General features: G+C 42.1%; 2 protein-coding genes across 5 annotated transcripts in view; both read left to right on the top strand.

Annotated features, from left to right (window-relative positions):
• Window positions 1-11,672, top strand: part of UBE2Q2 (ubiquitin conjugating enzyme E2 Q2) — a 53,466-nt gene extending 41,794 nt beyond the window's left edge. Inside the window, exons 7-13 of one of the 4 annotated variants that reach the window (XM_082321410.1) lie at window positions 942-1,002; window positions 4,051-4,141; window positions 4,451-4,509; window positions 6,126-6,174; window positions 7,091-7,186; window positions 8,145-8,211; window positions 10,019-11,662. In XM_082321410.1, coding sequence (XP_082177536.1) covers window positions 942-1,002; window positions 4,051-4,141; window positions 4,451-4,509; window positions 6,126-6,174; window positions 7,091-7,186; window positions 8,145-8,211; window positions 10,019-10,050 — 455 coding nt within the window. In that variant the 3' untranslated portion in view covers window positions 10,051-11,662. Of the gene's footprint in view, window positions 1-941; window positions 1,003-4,050; window positions 4,142-4,450; window positions 4,510-6,125; window positions 6,175-7,090; window positions 7,187-8,144; window positions 8,212-10,018 lie in introns of all 4 variants that reach the window. The other 3 variants (XM_082321412.1, XM_082321409.1, XM_082321411.1) reach the window with 3 other exon arrangements.
• A 163-nt stretch (window positions 11,673-11,835) lies between these two features.
• On the top strand, window positions 11,836-19,040 carry FBXO22 (F-box protein 22). The gene is made up of 7 exons (XM_082322138.1): window positions 11,836-11,992; window positions 12,146-12,278; window positions 12,464-12,551; window positions 12,956-13,051; window positions 14,085-14,249; window positions 15,247-15,412; window positions 16,413-19,040. The coding sequence occupies exons 1-7, from the start codon at window positions 11,889-11,891 to the stop codon at window positions 16,840-16,842; spliced, it is 1,182 nt and encodes a 393-aa protein (XP_082178264.1). The 5' UTR covers window positions 11,836-11,888; the 3' UTR covers window positions 16,843-19,040.
• The last annotated feature ends 5,344 nt before the right edge of the window (window positions 19,041-24,384 follow it).

The following is a 24,384-nucleotide window of genomic DNA, read 5'->3' as shown; positions in this document are numbered from 1 at the left end:
GTCTATTGGTTGTATGGCCTTCAGAAATCCTAGGCAGATTCCTGATTTGCATGTGTCTTCCAAGTAATTACATCAGCAAGAATTATGCCATTAAATATTAGCCCAGGTAACAAGTTTAATCCTAGTTGCTTAGTGTTTATGCATGAATAGTCTGTGGCGGAAGAGATTAGACTTTTGAACATCACTGATACCGTTTTGTAAATCTTGTCTGATGGTTAAAGGTTTATTGCTTTTTCCTGGGCTGCTTGTGAGCTCCTGCAGAGAGGAAGCTTGAATATACAAGAAAATGGCAGATAACCTTTCATCCTTCCCTTTGAGTGAAAGGTATAACTACTGTTTAACATGCTTAAAACAAATGGACGGCTGAAAATCACCAGCTGCCTTCCAGGGACAGCTATTTTTTTGATGCATCTTTCTGACTTCTTTGGTCAGCTGTTGGGAATGTGCTTCATCCAATGCAGTATCTTCTTTTTTTGGGTTTCTGCTTCATACACTGTCCAGTGTCCTGTCCTGGTCTGCCAATACCAATGAGAACCTGTGAAATACAATGCTGCATACTCAGACTGTGTGTTAAGTGTTTTAAAAGCGTGTTGGTCATGTACTGGGTATAAAATATACTGAGTACTAAGCAAGCTGGAGTTGTAGCTGTGGAAAGTTTGAAGGGGAACTGGGAGGGGCGAAATGGTTAGATGTCAGAAGAACACTTTGATTCATGTGGAATTTTTTTTTTATAGAAGTGAGAGAGCTTTTTTTCCTTATAGTTGCTCAGAAGTGCTTCTGCTATTGGAGGAAGGATGTGCCTCAGTATCAGTATCTCGGTATCTTATCTATTGCTGACATCTACTGACAGTATTTGTACTTAAAAGCAAAGAATGTTTTTTGCTAAATTTTACCTGGTTAAACTTCTAGTGCATAATTAATTCTATCTAATATTTCTACAGGGATATATTCAGTGGAACTGGTAAATGACAGCTTGTATGAATGGCACGTTAAGCTTCTAAAGTAAGTTAAAGTTGGTTTTTTGGGTTTTTTTTGGTTTTGGTTGGTTGGTTTTTTCCTCCAAGTTCTGAAGAATCCATTTTATTATTGCTGCAGAGATTCCTACTTTTGATAAACAAGAATCTCTAGCCAGAGCATATAAAATAGCGTGTGGTGGCTACAATTCTGGTATACAGAAATGCATACAGAGATTGAACTGTAGTAATTGAGCTGGCAAAAAAAACAAACTCTCTTTGCACAGCCAACACAGTGTGTGTTACTGTAACTTTCATTACTGTTCAAGTCTCTTTCCAAAACTACTCCAAAATATGAAACCTTAAATGATGAAATTTTTTGTCTAGGGTTTTTGCCCGGATGGTTTTAGTTTGGTTTTGTTTGTTTTTAATTTCAAGAAAATGCAACTTCCAGTTTCATTCAAGATGTCAGAAGGAACAGAACTGTCTCAGTGTCATTAGTTCTTTATTTCCACAGCTGAGTAGACACATAGGACTGAAACTTCTAGGTATGACACAATTATGACTTATATAATTATATAACTTGGGTCCCCCAGGGATCGATATTGGGCCCAACGCTATTCAATATCTTCATAAGTGATCTGGATAATGGGATCAAGCGTAGCCTGACGAAGTTCGCAGATGACACCAAATTGAGTGGGGAAGTAGACACTCTTGAAGGGAGAGCCACCCTGCAGGAAGATCTGGATAGGCTGGAAGAGTGGGCTAACAAGAACCTTATGAAGTTTAACAAAGACAAGTGTAAGGTCTTGCACCTGGGAAAGCATAATCCAGGAGTGCAGCTCAGACTGGGATCCACCTGGCTGGAGAGCAGCTCTGTGGAGAGGGACCTGGGGGTCCCGGTGGACAGGAAGCTCAGCATGAGTGAACAGTGTGCTGCTGCGGCCAAGAAGGCCGATAGGATGCTGGGTTGCATCAAAAAGGGCCTCACCAGCAGAGAGAAAGAAGTCATTATCCCTCTCTACTCGGTGCTTGTCAGGCCACACCTGGAATACTGTGTACGGTTCTGGTCCCCGTTATACAAAAAAGATGCGGACAGGCTGGAGGGGGTCCAGAGAAGGGCCACCAAGACGATCAAGGGTCTGGGAAGCCTGCCGTATGAGGATGGGCTGAGAGAGCTGGGCTTGTTCAGCCTTGAGAAAAGGAGGCTTAGAGGTGATCCCATCACCATGTACCAGTACTTAAAGGGGAGCTACAAAGGAGATGGAGACTCCCTTTTTACAAGGAGTCCCATGGTGAGGACAAGGGGTGATGGGTGCAAGTTACTCCCAGGGAGATTCCGATTGGACATGAGAGGGAAGTTTTTCACAATGAGAACAGTCAACCATTGGAATAATCTCCTCAGGGAAGTGGTTGACTCTGCTATGCTGAACATGTTTAAGACTCAGCTGGACATGGTGCTGGGCCATCTCATCTAGATTGTGCTAGAAAGGTTGGACCAGATGATCCTTGAGATCCCTTCCAAGCTGGTATTCTAGGATTCTATGATAACTTGTCTTCTCTTACGTACTGCTTTTTACTGTGTGTACTAGATGATAACTTGTTGTGTCCATAGTCCAAAAACTTTAATTTTAGAGGTATTATATTTAAATTATTCCTGGTAATGGGATCATCTGCCATCATCCTACAAGATGACCTGTAGGAAGGAAAAGCCTATCCAAACTAGGCTGGGTGGCTGCAAAAGATGGCAAGAGATGAAAGAACTTCCATCAGTTCAGATATGTCATGGTGAATAAGTATAGGGACGTAAGCTGTTTCAGCACAATAGTTGACCTGCCCGTAGGAATTGTTGCCTTGTCCTAGTGGTAAGACTTGTACGACTATGTCACCAGCTGCTGAAATGCGGTTTTGTTTCCTTCTTAGTGTAATCATACGCATGTGAACATTTTGAAGCTGAAAACAGCAGTAATGATGTATGTCAGAAAAATCTGTGCCATATTACAGGAGGCCTTGTCTATCAAGTGCTTCTGTAACAGAGTGCTCATAGCATTGTGCAGTGATTTGAAACCTCTTTTCAAGTACTGTGAACAGGTCTGATTTTCTGCCTTCAAGAAAGAGAAAATGGAGTATGTGCAGGAAATGGCTTCCAGAATGACTAAGAGAAGATAAGAAGTATTGTGTGTGTTTATCCCAGCAAAAAGTGTCTGAAAACAAATGAACTGTGTGCAGACTAATTGAGGGGGTAAATGTCAGAGAGATAAGAGCCCATTTGCCTAAGGAACAGTATTGTAACTAGAACAAGTAACTCTGAACTGGCCTAGCACAAGCTAGGCTGGAAATGATAGGTTTCTAAGCATTGGGAGATTTTTCTTCTGAAACAGCTTCCTGTTGGTAGGATGGGGACAAACTACCCAAGTAATTCTGAAATGAGATCTAATAAGTTTGGGGCTTCACCTGTAGCAGAAGATTGTATTTAATAGCCCATCATTTTGTCTAACACCTGCATTTGGCTAGTCTCTTTTAAAAGCTGCTGGGGTGTCAGAACCTGGGTGGGATTAACCCAGTAGTGTCTTGAATTAATGTCTAGGCTGCTCACCACCAGCATTTTGCAACAAACAATTGTTAAAATTCTGCTGAGCTGGAGCAGCTGGCTTTAGTACTTCTGCTGATGCAGATTACTTTCAACAGCTGATACAGAACTGTGACCACGTATTCTATAAAGGATTCACTAACTGTGTACTGAAAACTAGATCACTACAGTCTTCCTGTTAAAATATTTTGGTTGGTTTTTTTTTCCCCCTCTCCTGTTCAGACAAACATTTCCAGTGAACGGAAGAGAATTAAAATTGCTATTTTCAAATAAATGGGTTATTTTGTGCTAACTATATTCAAGTAACACTTGATAGTGTTCGGAATGTAGTGCTGATCTCATGGCAAAGTGTTTACTTTGTAAAGGGAGCAAGAGTTTTCTACAGTTCACTTCAAATTACAGTTTGTAATCTACAAATACATAAAAGAGCTCTTTAAGAGTAATTACTGTTTACACGTAGTGAAAATATTAACTTCACCCAGGATCTCCCCTCTGCTTCTTTTATAGAGTTGATCCTGATAGCCCACTGCATAGTGATCTTCAGGTCTTAAAAGAAAAAGAAGGGGTAGAATACATTTTACTCAACTTCTCTTTTAAGGTATGTGTCTCTGGGAAGAAATGCTGGGGTTAAGCTTGCTTACTGTAGAAAGTGACCGAAATGACCCTCAGCTGTTACTTGGGTAAAGATGGAGGTGTAGCATAAATCAAAAAGTGCAACTTTAAGTGTGGCACTAAAGCTTCCCAAAGATTGCTTTTTAGCCGGTATTGTGGAGACATGATTTTTACAGAACTGAAAAATGTTACTGCTTTAAATCGAATTTGCCAAATAAGGCTATTGAAATACTTCCTGGTTAGGAAAACAGTGTCACAATATAGTTCTTAACCTGTTTTTTGTTATGCTTTTCAGGATAACTTCCCTTTTGATCCTCCCTTTGTGCGAGTGGTATCTCCTGTGCTCACAGGAGGGTAGGTTTGAGTTGCTTTACAGAAATTTTACTTTGTGGAGAAAATGTTACAACTTGAGATTGGCTGACTGGGTTTGCAGGGAACATTTTGAGACTACCATGTATGTAGACTTCAAGAAATTTCCCCTAAATGTATATTCATGAGCTGCTGTAGACCTTGAGTTTGGTGAAGAGCTCAAAGTGTGATAGGGAGACTAGCTTCTTAAGCTTCATGAACTAATAGGGGCCGAAGAGCGGGGTGCATATTCCTGCCAGATGCAATTCGTCTTTGAATTGCTTAGTTTGTGTCTAGTTTTGAAAGACTTTGTGCCTGACATAATGTTTAAGAATTGGCCTCTTAGTGCATGGTTAACATCTCTGTTACTTCTCCTGTTGTTCAGAATAGTAGGGTATTTCGAGTTAGTGCTTTGATGGGGTCTTGATCCCTGTGTTGCCTTAAACTTGCTGTACAATCTTAACTGACTCTCTTTTGCTGGGAACACTGCCATAAAGCTTTTGTCTGAAATCTCCGCAAATGCTGATCCAAAGGTACTAAATTTAATTGACACCATGCTCCAAAAGTCATCTGAAACATGTTTGAATTTGCTGTCTGCGGATTTGGAAACTTGTGTATATCCAAGGAGAGAAGATTCAATTCACCTTCCAAGGCTTTTATGCATCTCCTGCTGACAGGAAATTGTACCTGTATGTTTGAAAATGCAGTCTGTGATAGTTAGTGCTGATTCTGATTTGATTTTAATTGCTGCGTGTCTTTTTTGCATTCAAGAAATGGTTAGTGCAGTTAAACAGTGTTCGTGAGGGTTGCTGGTACCAAAAAAGTAAACAAGCAGTGGCAGAGACCAGAAAACTCATTTGGATTCTGGTTTTGTGGTACTTGGACTTCTTTGTAGAATGAAAGAAAGAATAGCCCAGAAGGTCTGGATTTCAGTGACTGTTTCCCTATGAATGTCATGCAGCTCTACATTGTTTGAACATCTTGGTCATAGGGGGACCTCATTTTTGGAGTGGTAAATTCTGCTCCCTCAGTCCAGGTTTTGTGATGACCAGGCGTGCTGACTGCTGAGTCCTGGTCAGCACAATGCATGATGAAGTGTTATTGAAATTAGAAAGTGGTTTATAGGAAAAGAGCAAGTGAAGATCTACTCTATCTCATTTTTCTACAAATTTGATTTACAGGTGCACCTACATTGTTTGGAATTGTATTAAATTTCTTTACAGAAGTGAAATTTTGAGGTTTTTTGCGTTTTTTTGGTGTTTTTTTAATAACTGCACATCAGTTCTACAAATACATAGTGTAGCCGTAAAAAGAAACATTCCTTTTTTCGTAGTCTGTGTACAGTTGTGTAAGCAGTTGTGCAGAGTATCTCAGTCACCGATTTTAACTAAGTGTAGTTAGCGAAGGAAATTTTTGGGGGGGGTGGGGTGTCTCACAATGCTAATCATCGTTGCATAATACGGCTTACTAGTTACAATATATTATTGGTTAAAGGGCATTTCAGCTTTATGTGAATAAAAAATTTAACAAACTAGCCTGCAGGAGCTTAAAGTGCTGTGAACAGTTTCATCTTTTTACTAACTGCTGATGTCAAATATATTTTCTTTCATGTTTGTTTCTAGGTATGTCCTAGGTGGAGGTGCATTATGCATGGAACTTCTTACTAAACAGGTGAACACACTCTATTATCTGGATAATAACAATGCATGTTTTAAAATAATGAAGGTAGATGTTTCCCCTGAGTTGAAGAATCCCTGTGTGGAATAAATTACACACTCCAAAGGGAACATACTGGAATAAACCCCAGTTCTGTAAGATTTGCCTTGCTGATCTTGCGTAAGATCCTCTTTTCTGCCTTGGATGGCTTACAAGAGGTCTGAGGAAGAGACAAGAAGTGAGAGCACATCAACTTTGAATTCTCAGAATTTCTGGGAGGAAGCCAGTGTAAAGAGTGAGTTCTGAGGAGCAAGACACATTGTTTTCTTTTCCAGAAGCCTCTGCTACTGCACAAAGTCAGCTCTGGAGAAGTGAGGAATGCAGAAGATTCTAGGCATAGATGACTCTTGAGTAGACAGAGTGATTGGTTTTCTCTTTAAAATAAGTAATTGAATGAAGTAACTGATTTGCAGGCTCCTGTAGAAACTTTTGTGAACCCTGGAAGGTAAAGCAATGCCAGAGAGAAGCAGTCATTTTCATGGGAGCAAAATTGTCATAGCTCACTTGTTGGCTTCATTAGATAGCAGTCTTTTCTGCTTCTTACAACAAGGAGTTGTAATTTCTGTTGTGATGTTGCCAAAAATGTGTAAGTGGTGTAATAACGGAGCTCTTCTTGTTTCTGTCTTGCTGTACTTCGGAAATGTGAGATTCAGCCTTTTCATTTTTCCTACAGGTTCTTAGTACTAATCCTGTATATCACTTTCCAGATTTTCTCTGGAAAACAAAAGTTAACAGAAAACAAGTAGTTAGAACTAAAACTGGAGTGTGGGGGGGGGGCGGAAATCCCAAAGCACACATTTCAAAGTAGATTTGCAAGGTGAGCACAAGAAGCAAGTACATGTTATATAGAAATATTTCCTTCCTCCTCCAGGGCTGGAGCAGTGCCTATTCAATAGAATCGGTCATCATGCAGATCAATGCCACTTTAGTCAAAGGAAAAGCCAGAGTACACTTTGGAGCCAATAAGGTAAATGCACTGTGCATATCAATTACACAAATGACTGCTAGGCTTCCATTTCTTTGCTCACTTGCATAGAAAATGCTTAATGACAGAATTGTCATTGCGAATATATTTGTTTTGAGTTATCTTGATGTCTTGTCCATGTAAAAGTATTTTATTGGCAGTTAACTAAAGTTTGTTAAGAAGTGATGAATGTATGAGGAGGATAAAACCTTGGGATGCACAGGGTGTGTAAGGAGTTGGACTTGTACTATCCCTGCATTGGCGAGGGGGGGCGGGAGGGACGATTCTGAATTGGGAACTGGGAGGATTTGGAAATTCTGGCTCTGAGAAGGGCTGTAGATGACAGCCTGACTGCCAGGATCGCATACACTGACGTTAAGAAGTTCTCCTCCTTTTGCTGGACTTGACACCTGAAAAGTTTCATGAGAGGGTTGAAAATAATACCATGTAAATACTTCTGAGCTAGCCATTCAGCATTAATCGAAATCGTAATTCAGTTCAAGTGTGCACCATAACTTAAAGGACTTTGAAGTACTAAATGCTGTTTTCAAAGGATGCTTAAATATTCGAGTCAATGAAATTGTCACTTGGATGCCAGTTTTTAAGTACTGATTCAAGGACAGCGAACTAGTTAAGATGTAAAAGGTTATGACCACAATTCTGTCTTACCTGGTAACTGGACAGCTGAGCACGACAGAGTTATGCCGGGAATTGCCTGAAGCCTGCCCTTCCAGTTGCACACACTTAGGACTTACCTCGGGTTCTGAACCCTCCGATAGAGGGGCCTTTCCAGCAGCAGGGGTAGACAAATTAGTGTTATTGTGATGGAGGAGAAATGAGAAAATAAGGGTATTTGTCTTGAAAATCTTGTACTTTAAAGAGTAGAGTTTCTTCATAAAGCTGTTTTTAAGTTCCACACGTCTAGATGCAGGTTTTTTATGTTAGCTTTTTCTCCTTTCAGAATCAATATAATCTAGCAAGAGCACAGCAGTCCTATAAGTCACTAGTACAAATACACGAGAAAAATGGTATGTATATCCTTGCGACTTTGTTCTTGTTTGCACAGCAACCTGGGAATTGGTATTTGGCTGCAGGAAAACTTGAAGTGCCAATGTCTTATGTTGGCTTGGGAAGACCATAAATGGTGTTTCCTTTTTCTCATCTTGCACTAGGAAGACAGTAGTGCTTGAAGTAACTTGACTAACAATCATTGCAACTTTTCCAGCTTACACAAATATAGCAATGTTCCATGTGTTGCTACTGTCTTTTGAAAGGTAGTTCATTTTCAGCCAGTTGATCTAGTAACTTCATTGTTACGGTAGCTTCTAAAGCGTGGTATTTGTTAGTGAAGTACCTGCTGGAAGTCTGCCTCGTTCCCTGAAAGGCTTTGTTTCAATGTGGCAAGGCCTCAGTAGTAGTAATCATGAAGGAAGAGAGAAAGTGGAGAGAAAGACCAGAGACTAAAAAAATACAAAAAGTCCAAGTGAAGTGCACTGGTTGGAAAACTGTGCAATGGAGATGGGAGACACTTTTTTTACCCTATTTAAAGCCAGTTAATGGTCTCTCAGCTTGAATAAAACAAGTATTCAGGTGCTTCAGGTATAATTGCATTCATTGTGCCAGGATGAGAAGACAACAAATGACCTGAGGCTTTAAAAGGTTTCAGTGGCTTACATATTATGTAAAAGTAGTCAGCAGAATTTTGGTACCCTGGTCTCGTGATGAGGGAGTTAGTCCCAGTTAGCACTTCTGTGATGTCCTTTGGTCCACATTGGACACGGTCTCCTCTGGGAATTCATGCTGCTGTGAACATGAGAGGATATTTCAGTGTGACTGTAGTGAGCACCTCAGTTTCCCTACCTATAAAATTGAACATAATGCCTTCTCTACTATTGGGAGGAAGGTCAAATGCTTAAAATGCTTTCCAATTTTATGATATTTTGATCTTGCCATTAACTGAGTCTTTTGCTTTTTTAGTTTGCTACAGAAGCCAGCATGGCTCTCTGTTTACTTCTAGCTATATGCTAGCCTTGGCTACAGTGATTACTGCTGCGTCAGGAGCTGTACACAAAGCATTCACAGCATTTATTGCTGCTGCGAAAGGTGTCTTTAACTTATAGCTGCTACCTGTTCTCTGGGACAATATAAATAGGCCCTGTACTCACTGTACAAAAATTTAGAGGATTTTTTTACAATAGTGGCTGGGAGAATTCAGATTGGAGATCTAGAGATGGCTAGGAAAAAAAAAAACTATGCACACTTGATCAGGTATGATTCAACTGCTAAACATGCCAAATCCTATGAGGAGGCAAGTTATTCAACTGACATTTCTGAGCCCGTTCCTACAGCAAGATTCGCAGAAGTAGGATAAACAGTTCAACTGCTGGTGCGTGCCGAACTCTTCAGTATGCAAGATGGAATTTCGATCTAAGTATCCCAGTGTAGTCATGTTTGTATGTCTGTGCATTAAGTGGCTTGAAGACTTGAGCGTTTTTATGTATATTCTGTTTGGTTTCGTTACAGCAATGTAACAGCTTCCTCTGTTGATGTCCAGGTTGTCCAACTCAGGACAGCTGCTGCCATAAAAAGCCCCAGACTTGGAAGTATTTAATTTTCAGTCCCAAATACTGGGTCTGACCTGGAACATGCCACATGCTTTATCTCCCACTGCAGACCGCTAGTGTTTAGGGCACCGGCTCTCACTGACCTGGCCTGCTTTAAGAGGGAAGGCAGGAGCCAGGTTAGGCTTCCATCTCCCACGAATTCAGTGTAAGATGGTAAGATCGTCTTGACGTGGCAGTGTCGGTACCTAACGCGTTTCTCTGTTCTCCACAGGCTGGTACACTCCTCCGAAAGAAGATGGCTAACATCGAGGACTGTTGTATCCCTGGACCAATGTCAACAAAACAAGCTCTTTTTTATGTTTTCCAACACACAGACTCAAGCTACAAGAGCCCCTATAACAGCCGTACTGAAGACTTTAGCTATTAGATAAGTTAGTGGATAATCTGTCAACTGACACGCAAAGTATAAGTTACAGCCTTACCATTCCGCTCTTCTTAGGTATCTGGACTGAGCAGTTTGGGCCTTGACCGTATTTGTTCTTATGGATTAAGCATTTGGGCCACGCCCTCCCTTCTCCCTTTTTTTTATTTGGAAGCGTAAGCTCCTTACAGCAGGCTACCGAGTTACTAAAGATCATTCAATAGGAGTGAGTTGTTCACACACTTTTGTGTATTTCTTACCTTTTGCAAAATGCAGACTGCAGAGACTTGCGTTGTATCGTTTCATTTAAAGCCAAGAAGTTTAATACCTTGTTTAATACTGTTTTAGGAAATGTCAGGTCTTGCAAATCACAGTAGTTTTTCTGGTCTAAAATGACAGCATTTGTAGTATTTCCAAATTAATGATATAGGAAAAACACATGTATGTTAAGTCATTAAACATTTTTCATGGCTGTATGAGAATACGAACTGTTTCTTGGAAAAGATGCTCTTTGTTTAGATTATGTTAATTTTTGGTTTTGGTTTGGGTTTTTTTTGTTTTCCTTTTTTTTTTTTTTTTTTAAAGCAGAGCAAGGCTGTGCCAATAAAACCTTTTAACTAGTCACTTTCACTGGGGTGTCAGAACTTGCTGGGCTGTTACTTGTTGGCTCAACCTCCTTAACAAGAAGAGCCGCAGTATGAAGCTTGAAGTTATTTAAAGTACTAAAAGCCTTTTTAGGCGTTCCATTTTATTAACGGGTTGTTGCAATCATTTGTAAACTAATGAACTTATAAAGTGATTGGCACAAATCGAGATGAAAGTCCTTGAATGAAAAATTTTTATATAAAAGCTACAATAAAGTACAAAAACTCGCCATCTGCTTCAGAGGTTTAAGAAATGTTGCCATGTCATGACGGTGGTTTTGTTATTGAGAGACTAATGGGAACTGTTCTTTCTTTATTAGGAAATGAATCTGGGTCTGTGTAATTACGCCATATTTCATTGCCTTACCTAAATCGATTCTATTTTGGTTGTAGTACTCGTCACTAGGCCTTTGCACCCCTCTGGGGCTGAGCTAAGGGTGTGTTCCATGGATTAAGCACTTTTTAGAAGCGCAGAAGCATGTTTTCGTTATGGTTTTTTAGTTGACTCTCAACTGTGTGCTCTTTTCTCTACCAGGCGCCCACGGGTCCTTGTGCGTTTGCTTCTAGATCCAGTTTTTAGCTCGAAAGAGACGATGGGAGAGGTTTGGCACTACTTCCAATAGCGTGTTGTTTCCAGTGTGCGGTGGGTGACTTCCCAGCCTTTCTGCTTGCGTGGTCGTACCGGTATTTGTATAACCCCCGGCAGCCGGAGCGCGGCGCGGGCGGCCCCCGCCCCTTCGGCGCATGCTTTGGTTCGGGTTCCATTTCTCATTGCAGAGTTACTTGGCAATGTACAGTAATTTGTAAACTTGCATCAAGTTTATGAATAAAAACCATTTTAAGAAGCGCGCTGTCTCCGTGCTGGGGCCCGGGCCGCGGGCGGGGGGAGGGGCGTGCGGGGGAGGTGGTGGCAGGGCGGGTCCTCCCCGCCGCCAGGCGGCGCAAGTGTGGCTGCCCTCGCCGTCCGCGCCCCCGCGTGACCGGAACTCCGCCCCGGCAGCGTCGGCGCGCGGGTGACGCAGCGCGCCGTCGCCGCGGCGGGGGGGCGGCTCGGCGGTAGTGCCGGTGCCGCTGCCATGGAGGCCGCCGCCAAAGGCGCCTTCGTCCTCGGCAACCTGGCCGAGGTGGTGGAGCGCGTCCTCGGCTTCCTGCCCACCAAGGCGCTGCTGCGCGCCGCCTGGTAAGGGGCGGGGCGGCGGGGGCGGGCGCCGCCGTGGCGGCTGGCGGCGGTCCCGAGGCGGCGGCGGGGCCGGGGGCTGGGGCGCGGGGCGGGGCGGGGCGCCGCCCTGCCGGGGCGGCCCCGCCGACGCGCTGTGGCCGCGGTGTGTTGCAGCGTGTGCCGGCTGTGGAGGGAGTGCGCCCGGCGGATCCTGCGGGCGCGGCAGCGCGTCGCCTGGGTGTCGGCGCTGGAGCCGGGCCCCGCCGAGAGCCACGCGCTGGTGCGCGCGCTGGCCCGCGAGCTGGAGGTGGGTGCGCGCGGGGGCCCGGCGGCCTCGGCCCGAGGGGAGCCCCGGGCGCGGGGGGCGGGGCGGGGCGGGGCGGGGCGGGCCTCCTCGGGGTCTCGTCGGTGTCTCCTCCCGCCGCGCTGCGGGCCGGCCCGGCGGCGGCCGTTCGGTAGCGCCGTCCTGCTGCTTCTCCCGCCTTTTTACAGAAGGTGCACGTGCTGCCGCAGACCGTGCTGTACATAGCAGACGCGGAGACCTTCAGCGGGCACGAGGACTGCCACGAGCAGAAGAAAGGTAAAGCTGGGGCTGACTCGCTCCCGCTTGGAGAAGCGCGCGGGACGGGGTTGCAGCGCGCGGAGGAGTCGGCTGAAGGGGAGCTCTCTGGGTTTGGGTTTCAAGGGAGAGTAAATCTTTTGCAAAAAAAGCGACCGCGCAGTTTTACGTTTGGGGTATAAAACACGGCTCGTAGGTGTAAGCCGAGTTCCTTCCCATCCTCTGGAGGGTATCGGTTCCGTTTGCCTGCCGGTTGTCCTGGGCTCTTACCGATTAGTACAGATCTGCCGCGCCGTTAACGGGGCAGGCACCGATGGGCAGCATTGCTTAAATAGAATGGGATTGCAAGGGTTGTTCCCGTACTGCTCAGAACAACTCACTTTTACTTCTCTCTACTTTTTTTTTTTTTTTCTTTTTTTTAACAGCCAGGAAAAGAAACAGTAAAGAAACAGCAATTGCACTCGAAAAATTGTTGCCAAAGCGATGTCAGGTTCTTGGACTGGTCACCCCAGGGATTGTAGGTAGGAGGAAAACGTGTGATTTTTGTGAGAGATCAGCTTCAAGGTGCCCGGTGTATCGCACGTCTCTTCCGGTCCCTGTTTATCACAATGTCATATGTTTTTGAAAGCATAGTCCTGCAGACTGACGGCAGAGTTCTCACAGCAATTACCGTGTTCTCCCACCGTGTTCGGCTCCAGCTTAAATTTTAAGGAGTTCACAGTGTCACTGCTAAGTCACGTAGAGCTTAAATTCTTACTTCATGTGATGCAGTTATAGTTAGAAGGGTTGACTTCATCGAGCAGGCAGCTTATTGCAGTTTTTCATGGCAGCTGAATGTAATTATTGGAAGTTTGTTGGATTCATCTATATTTTTCAGAGTCACATTGTGACTAATGGCAGGGGACATCCTCAGTATGTGCCTGTTTGTCATGGTCTAGCAGGAGGCATACGGATAACTATGGAAGATTCACAGCCTCCCTTGGCAGTCTTTTTCTAGCGCTTTACTTTTTTATCATTAGAAACTTTCTTCCTAGTTTCTCACCTTAAATTCTCTTCCCACAGCATAAATAGGGTATTGGATTGTTGTCACTAGCATAATTCGATAATACACTCCCAATATTTGTGTCAGTTTGCTTTATACCATCATCACATGCTTGTATAACACCTTTCCCCGTTTCACTTGTGGTCCTTAAAAATCTGAGCATGTTTGCGTACCCGCTGGCAGGAAGGCTTGAGACAGCTGTATTGTACAGTGCTTGTTTTCCAACTGATTTATATTTGGTGTGGCTGGGGGGAAATGTCCAAATATATCCCTGTGCCCTTGTCCAACGGGACTTCGGCGTGATATGTAGCCGGCAGGACTCCTACATGCTTCACCTTACCAAAACATCAACAAAAAAATCACACCAGTTGTCAACTAGGTACATTGTTATGGAAATGAACTATTACATTTCACATCATCTAAGCTGTTCTGCCTCTTTTAATCTGCGTTACCGTGTAGACAAAAGTATTAGAATCACTGAACACAAGCTGTCTGGTTTGGTGTCTTTGTAGTTACCCCTATGGGTTCAAGCAGCAATCAACCTCAAGAAATTGAAGAGGGCGAAGCTGGGTTTGCTCTGTTGTTTCCCAAAATCGATGGGGTGAAAATTCATACCTTCCATTTTTCGAAAGACTTGAAGAACAGGGTCTTTGATGAAAGTAAATTTGCTGAAGCAGGTATGTCCTTGTTCTCCCTTTTATTTGGGCTTTTGTGAAGTGTTGTGTTGCTCTTTTAGGCGCCAGCGTGGAAGCAACGGCTTCTGCGCTAACTCCATTCATAGAGCGCGCTGGGGCTCTCTGGGGCTGCAGCTGGTAATGACACATCTCTGTTCTTCCCATTCTCTGGAGTACTAAGATTAAGTTATCCTGACTATTGATCTCAGATTACTTCAGTTAGGTTCCAAGTGGAGCTGTTCAGAGGGAGCCGTTAGGTATTGAGCAACCTCTAATTGGTTTAAAATAACGATAAATGAGTTTGTGCCATTGGGAATGATTCCCATCACTACCGTTTAGAAACGAGCGGGGAGGAGCTGCTTCCCTTCTTCTCCAAAATAACTTTGCATTTAGATCCCAAGTCGGGTGTCGCAGCAAGGAAAGGTAGAACAGAAGACAGCGTATTTCAATAACGAGAGCTTACGTTCCTCACGTTGCGTCCTCAGCAGGGTAGATCATTTATGGAGAGTAATATAATGAGGGTTTCTTGAGTCTTTTAGGAACCTGGGAGTTTCTGCCTCAGGATAAGCAACTGGCTGATGTATGTAATGTATTTAATTTTCAGGTAAAGCTATTTACTGCATTGTGGTTCTTGTTGAATAACCTATACGTTCAGTTGTTACCTGTAAAAGGACGATTAAAGCTGCCAAGTAAAACTGAAGAGCTGTGCCTTCAGAGGCTGTGGTAAAACTCAAATGCTCTGCTAAAGAAGTTAAAAGCTGGAGGAAGCAGATGCAGTTGTCTTTTCCCTGCTAGGTTCTTTTCAGAAATTCTGACTTCCGTGGGGAATGCAGCCCAGCTCCTCAACGCCTGGGCAACTTGTGTCTTGTTTTCCCAATTGCAGCAATGGAAAGCTATGACTACAGGTGTGATGCATTATTTGGGGAGAGACTAGGATGGTTGGACTTCAGGGGTCAGGATCGAAAAATAAGAGGGTTGGTGTTTGTGTTCTTGTTTGTAGGTCTGAAGAATAACCCAGATCTCCGGGTGGTTCTTCTGTTTGGCTACAACTCCTGGAAGTCTGGAGCGACTCGGTTTCTTCATCAAATAGTCAATCCTTTGAATGAGAAAAGTATCATCCTGGCTGGGGGACAAGTGGAGAGCTTTACATCACTGACCTCGGAGAAGTAGGTATCTTTTTCAAGGTAAATTGTAAAGAAGATTTAAAATGGCAGAAACGCTGTAGAAGCCATAGCCTTTTAGTTACGTCGCATTAGAAATGCCCGTTAACAGTAGTAAAATGATAATTTTTTTTAAGAGAATAAAGTCCAACTGCTGCCCTGTGATCTAGCCAGAAAAGCTGGCAGCTTTGTATGACTGTGTTACAAATTGGATTCTGGAAACGCAGCTAGGAGAAACCCACTGCGAAGGAGATTTCCAGCTTCAGATACCCTGTGTGTGTTTCTTGCAGTCTGTGTTTTCTGTCTGGCTTGCAGATAAATTATCACTCGTTGTGACAGAGACCATTTCTGTGAACATTTTGTTTCTTTATCAGCCTTGTTTTAGTTCACATTACAGAGCAGTAGCTGAACACGCAAACGGGACTGTGCCCCAGGAGCACCCCTAATACACTGCTGCTGCTGAAGGACGTGGCACTGCAGGACCGGGCTAGATCTCCTCTAGCTTAAACGCCTTCCCTCCGCCAGGGTCCCTGCAGGGCAGGTTCCGGCTCCAGTTGCTCCAGCTGCTCTGCGGCGCAGGGAGAGCCCTTGGTGCCGTCTGACTCGCAGGTGCTGGCGCATCCTCGCTGGAGCCGGGGTGTGCGGTGCAGAGGTTGCTGCGGGCTCCTCTCATGCCAGCATAGGTCTGGGCTCCATAGTAATACCAGCATTGTTCTTGCATCCGATGCATGCCAGCTGCACCATTACTCCAGATAAGAAAGCTGGCCGTGTATTAAAGTATTGCTAATAAAGCATGAGTAGGTAAGTACTAAAACCAATGTGTCCTGGCCGACCAAAAAAGGTTCCTAAAATTTTAAGGCTTTGCTTTGTTTTTTAACTATGGATGGCTTTCAGAATTAGTAGGATGTTGGTCTGCTTTGAAATCTGCTTCTGCCACAGCAGAAGTTTATTCAGGTTGGAAGTGGTCTCTGGATTGTTCTCTCACTCGGTGCCTGTTGCCTTTCAGTAACAACGCCCAGCCGGGCGACGCCTGCGGTGTGGTGGGGCTGGCTTTCAGCGGTCCCCAGATCCAGAGTGCCACTGTTTTGTTAGACCAGGACGTAGCTGATGAGAGGACAGCAGAAGCCGCCATGCAGCGTCTCAAAGCAGCAAACATCCCCGAGCGTAACACCATTGGCTTCATGTTTGCATGTGTTGGCAGAGGATATCGGCATTATAAAACCAAAAGGAACATGGAAGCAGATGCATTTAGGAAGTTTTTTCCAAACGTTCCCCTCTTTGGCTTTTTTGGACATGGGGAAATAGGATGTGATCGAATAGTTACTGGGAATTTCGTATTAAGAGAATGTAATGACATAAAGGATGACCTGCTTCATGGTTACACTACCGTTATGACTCTTATTCATCTTGGTTCAACTAAAGCAAACCAAGTGTAAATACGTTTTTAATGCTTCAGTGAGCTGTTTGTTTCATTCCAGAAAGCTGAGAAGTCTGGAAGAGTGGACATCTTGCAATCAAAGCCCCTTCCAAAACATAAACATCATTTTGGTAATATTATCGAATCTTGTAGTTGGAATAGAATTTAATGTAATAGCTATGAGAAAGCTTTGCATTTTGTGTAATCCCCTCTACACCTCAGAATTGCAGGTAAATGGTATTTGATGGAATTCTGCAATTGAAGAAAGCCTCTTTCTTCCAAAATGAGAATGGTTTGCACAAATGGCAGTTGGAGTCCAAATATAAATGTGTAGAAAGAAACAGTACTTTGATGTGCTCTATTTATGTATGTAAAACAGTCTAGAAAAACTACTGATGCCTACTGAAATACTGATGCATAAAATCCACCGTGTCCTGGATTTTATTTCGAGAGATGCGCAGCCTGCCCGGACTTGAGTCCTATTTACAGGACTGAACGGTTTTACTAGATAAAATGAATGAAAATCTTTAGAGAAAAATAAAGTGCTCATTAAATAAAGATGAAAATACATAAAAGTACCTTGCCTTCTATTCTTAGAGAAAAAGCTCTGTTTTAAAGAGGTGTTGTCCAGTTATCAGCTGAACTTGTCTCACCATCTTGAACTGAATTTCTGTTGTCTTAAATGTCTGGTTTAGAATAATACCTGATACTTCGTGTGTACCGGCAATTCCAGTCTTTGTGCGTTTAAGCGTACACAATCAGAATGCACTGGTCCGTTGCCTTTTCTTCTAGATTCTCTTGTAGCATGATGTTCTCCATTATAAACTTTTTAATCCAGAGTCCTAAAAATTAAGACTACCTGGTATCTTTTAAGTTCCTTTAAAAAGTTTTTTGCTTTTTAATTTGAAATTGTGGGGCACGCCACATCTGGCTATGTTCTGTCTATACAGAGCCTTCGAACCGGACTTGTGCTTTTGCGTGTTTTTTCCCATGCTTTTACATCAGTCGCCTGTTTTGATTGCTGCAGCTGGAATGCAGTATTGCAAAGTTCAAGGAAGTAAATTTGGCATAGTTTCAGTATAGCTAATAATACATTTGCTCTCTTTTAAATTCTTTCTTCCCTTTTGTTTTCACTTAGTAATAGAATGACCAGAAAGTAAGATTAATTTTGCACCATTTCACCACACTTCTAAATGCCAAATCAGGCAGCTGGCCCGTTTTCAGTGTAGTAAAAAGAAAATATTTAGCTGTATGTTGTACAACAAAATAACGATATTTTGCTTTAAATGTACTGACCAAGACTGTGGTTGGCAACTTTTTGCCCATTTCTAGTTAAAACTTTTCCTGAGCTTGGCCTAAGGAGCTAAGGTATCGGCACGTCTGTCCTGAGGGTGAACCGCTGGCTTCAGCGGGGGCTGGGCACGGACAGTACTTTCCCATGGCTGTGTTGATGATGGGTTTTTTTAATGAGAAGACAGAGGATGAGGTGTGAACTCCCAGCGGCCTTCTAGGGATAGGAGATTAGTAAGTGTAGGTGTGACCTGGAAAACGTTTAGTTACTGCATTTAGAGGGAAAGGTATTTGGAAATGGAGTATGCTTGAATTTTCAGAGAAGCCTCTGGGTGAGAGGTGGATACGTGTTTTCTCTTCTCTGCATAACCGGAATGTCATGTTTTGCCCTCTGTCTGCATAAGCTACATGTTTAACAGGAGGCAAAGGAAATGTTTCGTTTCTGTAACAGAGACAGGATTCCTGTAGCTGTTAGCATGAGTGAGGGCTAGTCAGCATCGCTGCTAGCATAAGGCCAGGAACTTTAACTTTTTGCTGTAGTAGATGACGTATGATCAACCACCTGTCCTGAACCACAGCGCAAACACGTCCCAGTGTCCGAAGCAGCAGACGGTGAGCTCCAGCGATGGCGCAGCAAAATGGGAAATGAGAGTGTGGTTTGAGGGGGCCGATCATCAGCGAGGTCCTGTAGCTGCGGACACTGAAGAGGTAAACATGGTACAGAAGGGTTGCTGGGGCGGGAACCCCAAGAGCCTGCACCAGAGCCTGGGATCATGTCTCCAGCCTCGAGGAGTGGGGATGAGCCCCGGCGACCCCAGAACCACGCACTGCATGGCTGGAACCCCTACGCTGTCTCTCCCAGTGCGCGTCCTGTCTTCCAAGTGACAGGGAAGTGGTGGCATTGATAAAAGTGCAACATCTGTGATTAAAGCGTTTTGCTATCTGAATTCACTTTGCCTCCACACTCTCATTTGCTCTTCAACCGTGACAGCTCCTGAGTGAAACCAAAATATATTTGCTTAAATGGTGCACGTACCAAAATGCAGTGCAATAATTTGTACCTCTGTCACTCAAAAGATAACCATGAGGCGTTAAAGTGGACAAAGTTAGTTAAATGAATATTCAGCAGTTGAGGGAAATGTGAATAGCAGGACTGCTCTAAAGATAATTGTCTGCAGTTACAGTGCTGATGGTAGTATGTTTCCAGCAAGAGAATATAGTCCCTAAGTGACCACAACTGGATTTTGGTTTTGTTAAGAAAAAAAGAAAACCTGCAAAGTCACAAGACCTGCAGGGAGGAGCGATGGTTCTGCTGACAAAAGGTAAAAGACATTCTTTTTCCCTGTGTTTTGAATATGAATAATGTTTCGTTGCACTTTTTTTTTCCTTAATGCATCTTTCAATTAAGTGAACTGTAGGTTTCTAAAGTACAAAAAATAATAGGCAAGCGGTGTGATGTATAACCTCGTACTTGCACAACCAAAACAGCAATTACCAAACATAAAAACTATTACCATAACTTTTATTTTAAAATTACTAATCAAAAAATCCCCTCATTATAGCAGGTTTCTGTAACATGCAGTTGTAAGAAAGCAAGAATAATTTGATAAAAAGGAGCCAAATTATGCTAAATTGTCACAACTGTACTGCCAGAAAGCAATTTCAGTTAAAAACTGCAGAAAACTGCAAAGATTGTGAACTTGGGTTTTGTTACTGTGTGTCAGATTTGTTTTGGCCCAAGTTAATATTGGAACAAGCCCTATTTTAACAGATGAATGAGCTGGACTGAGTCATGCCCCCTTGGCAGGGAACAGTAAACCAAGATACATAAATGATGCAGCCAAACTTTGCTGTTCAGGGTGCAGCAGAGAAGGCTGATAAGAACATTAAACCTCAGACTAAATTTTGAAAAAACAAGTGGTTACATATGATTCTTAATTATTTTTCAGTTAAAAGTCTGCCTCAAAACTCACTCAGTTTCATTGCCCCCTCTTAGTTTGTTTTTGTCTTTCTAAAAATGGAGAACTACTTTCTACTAGAAGTAACTGTAGTGGTGTTTGTTAGCTTTCATGCAAGACACTAACTTTGGTATTGACTGAAGTTTTCTGAAGCCCTGGTGCCTGGCCAAATGAGAGAACAAGTTAAAAAACGTTTGCCATTCAGATGCCTGCTTCTATTATACTCAACAGAATGATACAGGAAAATAAAGTTTGAGGTCTGGAAGTTTGCATAGTTAGAACTTACTAAGATAGTAAACATGTAAATTTAAATGGTCTTTTATAGTCTAATCTCTAAGCACTCTGCAGACATTAAGAAAATAATTATTTCCCCTGCTGGCTGATTATTTTTCATGACTATATTGTGGGAAAGATTTTTTTTTTTTTTTTTTTTTTTACTGTACGAGTCTGTGGTGGATCTCTAAAATACATTCCATCTTAATGCAGCAGTTGTATTTTGTGCACACAAAAGCAGGTAAGATAAACATTAGACGCTATCAAATTTCTTACTTGAAATTTTTCCTGTTGCTAAGCCCATTTCTCAGGCAGACCCAGGCTCCAGAAGAGGCTGTTGTTTCGGAGGGGCTCCGGATTAGCCTTGAGAGCTGTCTGTCTAGCAATGTGTCTCCTGAACTACAGGCTCAAAGATGTGCAGCGAGGTAAACTGAGCTCACTGGTGGTGGTGGTGGTGGTGTGCCTTGGTCCTGTACCACAGTTTCAGGTCGAACTAATACGAGTTCAAACATTGCAGGACCCTTGTGCTGATTACTTTATGCCTATCAGCACTTCCTAACAACGTAGGGTATTTTTCTAAACAGACAACATATAGCTACAGTGAAAAACTGGAAACTTTTTTTCAAAGGAAAGGCAAAAGGTAGGTTTGGATTATTTGGAAATTTTATTACCTGGGTACTTATTTTAGAATTATTAGCAGAGAAATAGCTAACTGGAATTTTTTTTCAAGTGCTTTGATAATTTAGGAGCAAAAATTTTATTCCCAAATCAATGGGATTTGTGCTTCTAAATGCTTTAAAAAAACAATTTATAAATTGCCATCATTACATTTCACAGCTAGAACCTCACTGAGATTAGCAGGTAGCACAAACTTCTCAAAATAAATGTTTCAGAGTGATTCATATCACTGAATCAGCGGCAGTCAAGTCACCTTTTCAAGATACATTTTCACAGCTGTAAGACTTAGAAACAGCTTTTTTAAAATAAGCTTGTCTTAGCTGAGTTGTCAGTATGGCAACAGTGAGAGCAAACACTAATCCCCTCAAAACAGGAACTCTCCTACAATCTCCAGAACTGGTGAAAATGACTGAATAGTTTGAAACAGCATCAAATTCTGCGACGGAGAACACACAACATGAATTCAAATTACAGAGCCCTGTTAAAAAATGCCACCAGTTGATGCTCGAATGCCTTTTTTACAGCCCATCATTTGCCTATACAAAAGTTGTAGTCAAAATATCATTATTTACATTGAGAGGATAAGTTGAAAACAGTCTCTCTTAATGTACACTGAAAAAGAAATATTCAAATGTTACACAAACTGACATAGAAGTGCATTTAGAAGTGTTAGAAATTGGTTGTAGTTTTAATTTGGGGGATGAAAACAGCGATATCTTCTTGTTATTTCAGGTTTTGTGTACACGCCCTTAGCTAGCTATGGACATAATTCCTGGTGAAAGGTTTTGTGCAGTATCAGTGCCAAACATGGAACTAAGCGCCAACCTGCCTATTGGTATTTCACAAAATTTGTATTTGGTACTTTGCTATCAAGAAATTGCTCTCTCACATTACATACAGATTATGCTGAACAGGTTACAATCACAAGAAAAGCAAGAACAGACTTTGGATAAGCACAAGCAGGTAATGTTACATACAATAATGAAAAAGTTTGGGGGCTTTTTTTTTTTCAGCATCTTTAGGCATGCACATGTTTGGGTTTTTTTGGTTGCTCATTTTCCCCTGAAGTGTGGGAAATACTGCAGTACTTCCTTGAAAGAAGCACATTTTTCACTAATCTTAATGATAAAAAGCAAATAATTTATGTCTGGATTCTTTTGATTAATCCGTATAATCTGAGATATAGGAATATTCCATCTCTTAAGTATATGGATGTTAACAAAAGGCATTATATCTGAGAGAGGTACAGTGAACATGTGCATCCTGGTAATCTAAATAATGTTGTCAGAGTATCACAAGACAATTTAGTTCTATTTTTTTTCCCAAACTTATACAGAGGAGTCTTCATTAATATCCCTGGCTTTGAATATGGTCATAGTACAAGTGAAAACTGTTAATCCAAACTAATCCACAGTCTTTTTCAGTTTTTACTGGAAATAGCTTGATGTCCTTTAAATCTGAAAGGATGCTAAATACCAAAGGAACATAATTGAGGGGTTTGGTTTGGTTTTTAATGTAGAAGAGTTGGGCGTCCCATGTTAAATCCATCACCACCTTTGGCTAAAGCTCTCCCTCTCCCTGGGCAGTCCCTTCTAGGTACATATCTCCCGACACAGAATTTGCTGAACACTTAACAGTAATTTTTAGCCTTTTAGGTAAGCTCGCTGCTTTCCCTTTCTGCCTGGACTCTGGTCAGTTCGGTAGCTCCTAGTCAGAACACTCACAACAGAAAGCAATGGCACAGATACCATTTCTAGGGGTAGGAGGAAAATAATTTTTTTAGTGCAGTAAATCATGAAGGGGTGGCACAACATTGAAGGTACCTTTAAAATGGGAAGTGCTACCAAATGGACTGCCCATTGGTTGTCTTCCTTCTTAATATTTAACAATATAAATCAAAAGACTATGCAGCACAGAGAAATCCTCTTGTTTTCTTTGAACAGCCATTTCTCCTTCTCCTTTCATTGTACTTTGCCCTAGTGTGTGTTTGAGCTACTAATGAAAAAAATTATATACTGAGTAACATATAAGCAACCTCTTATTTAGGTCTATGAAGAGATTTCGTGCTAATGGCTGGCATTTCATTCTGCAAGTGATCAAAATGTTTTTGCAACACATTATGAAGAGACCTTTACTACAAGATTCTGGAAGGAACACGTGATCCTCAGGTATAAAACAATTTTTGCCATAACACTATAATAAACTGTTGTGTAATCATATTAGTGGAGGTTCCTAGGAAATTAGTCTTTTCCCCTTTTCTTCCCTCCATAACCTTTCAACTAGTGGAGGGGTAATTTTAAAGACATGAGATCTTATGTTTCATGAAAACAGGAGTCAAGCAGAGAAGAGAGACCATATTACTCGTCCCTGCATATACACATAACACTTTTTTAGACCCCAGTGACTCCAACCACAAGATGTGAGCCATTGGAACCCGTGTTTCCTTAGCTTTATTGCTCACAGGACTACTTGCTTAATGTTGTAAGCAAGCATTGCTAGAGCGTGTTGTACTATTTTATTAAATTATATGTAATGTTGGCTACCCTGTACTTTCTGTGGCATTTGACCACCTTAAAACGAATTTGTAGCCTGATCTCATTTTGACCTGAACATCAAATTCACAAAGCTTGTGAATTGAAATAATTGATTTTAGAAGCTGAAATGTTCTCAAATGCAATGGGTTTGAAACAGTCCGAATGGCTAATAGGATTTCATTCAAAGGTAACATTGTTTCATAAATCAACTTGTTTGCATTTAAACATGGTTTTGGTTTATTCATCCTCACTTTTTGTACAAATTGTTTCCTGAATAATGCAAACAAGATTGGTAACAGTGAATAACTATTCCATGTCTGCCTAGGAAGCTGAGAGGGTTCTAAGAGTTTATAGAGTACAACTTCAGTCCATTTATTTCTTACACCTTCTATTAATATTTCCTTCCTGAATTTCCACTTAAGATGACCACAAGCCTTTTCCTTCTTCAATGAAAAGAGTATACCAAACTTTAGCATTATTAAGTCTGAATGTCTCATGATCAATAACATATGGAAGTTATCTAACAGCAGTCGTCTCCGACTAATTTTCACTGAGACTATGCAAAGTACTTTAGGTAATACTGATTCTAATGTAGCTGCTGGTACTGCTACAAATCTCCTGAACTCTGTATTTAACAGTGGCATTTCCCTGTGTGATGAAAAATCATCTTTATCTTTCCTAGCCTTTAAAACAATATTAGCAGCTTCCTTCAGAGTATCTGCTAGAGGTCTGAAGTCCAGAAAATAACATATAAGATCAGTTAATTTGGGGAGAAAGTGATCTTTTAGTGCTTTATATAACTTGATCAGGAGCTTCTCTGGACTTCTC

The sequence above is a fragment of the Platalea leucorodia genome (assembly GCF_965183815.1).
Source record: "Platalea leucorodia genome assembly, chromosome: 9".
NCBI classification, from domain to species: domain Eukaryota; kingdom Metazoa; phylum Chordata; class Aves; order Pelecaniformes; family Threskiornithidae; genus Platalea; species Platalea leucorodia.
The sequence above is the reverse complement of the archived record's forward strand: the minus strand, read 5'-3'. Positions and strand labels throughout refer to the sequence as shown.

Excerpts from the sequence above, each read along its gene's own strand:
- FBXO22 (XM_082322138.1), top strand. The coding sequence starts at position 11,889 with ATGGAGGCCGCCGCCAAAGGCGCCTTCGTCCTCGGCAACCTGGCCGAG. Across the intron at positions 14,250-15,246 it reads AAGTAAATTTGCTGAAGCAG|GTCTGAAGAATAACCCAGAT; the intron begins GTATGTCCTTGT and ends TCTTGTTTGTAG. Across the intron at positions 15,413-16,412 it reads ACATCACTGACCTCGGAGAA|TAACAACGCCCAGCCGGGCG; the intron begins GTAGGTATCTTT and ends GTTGCCTTTCAG.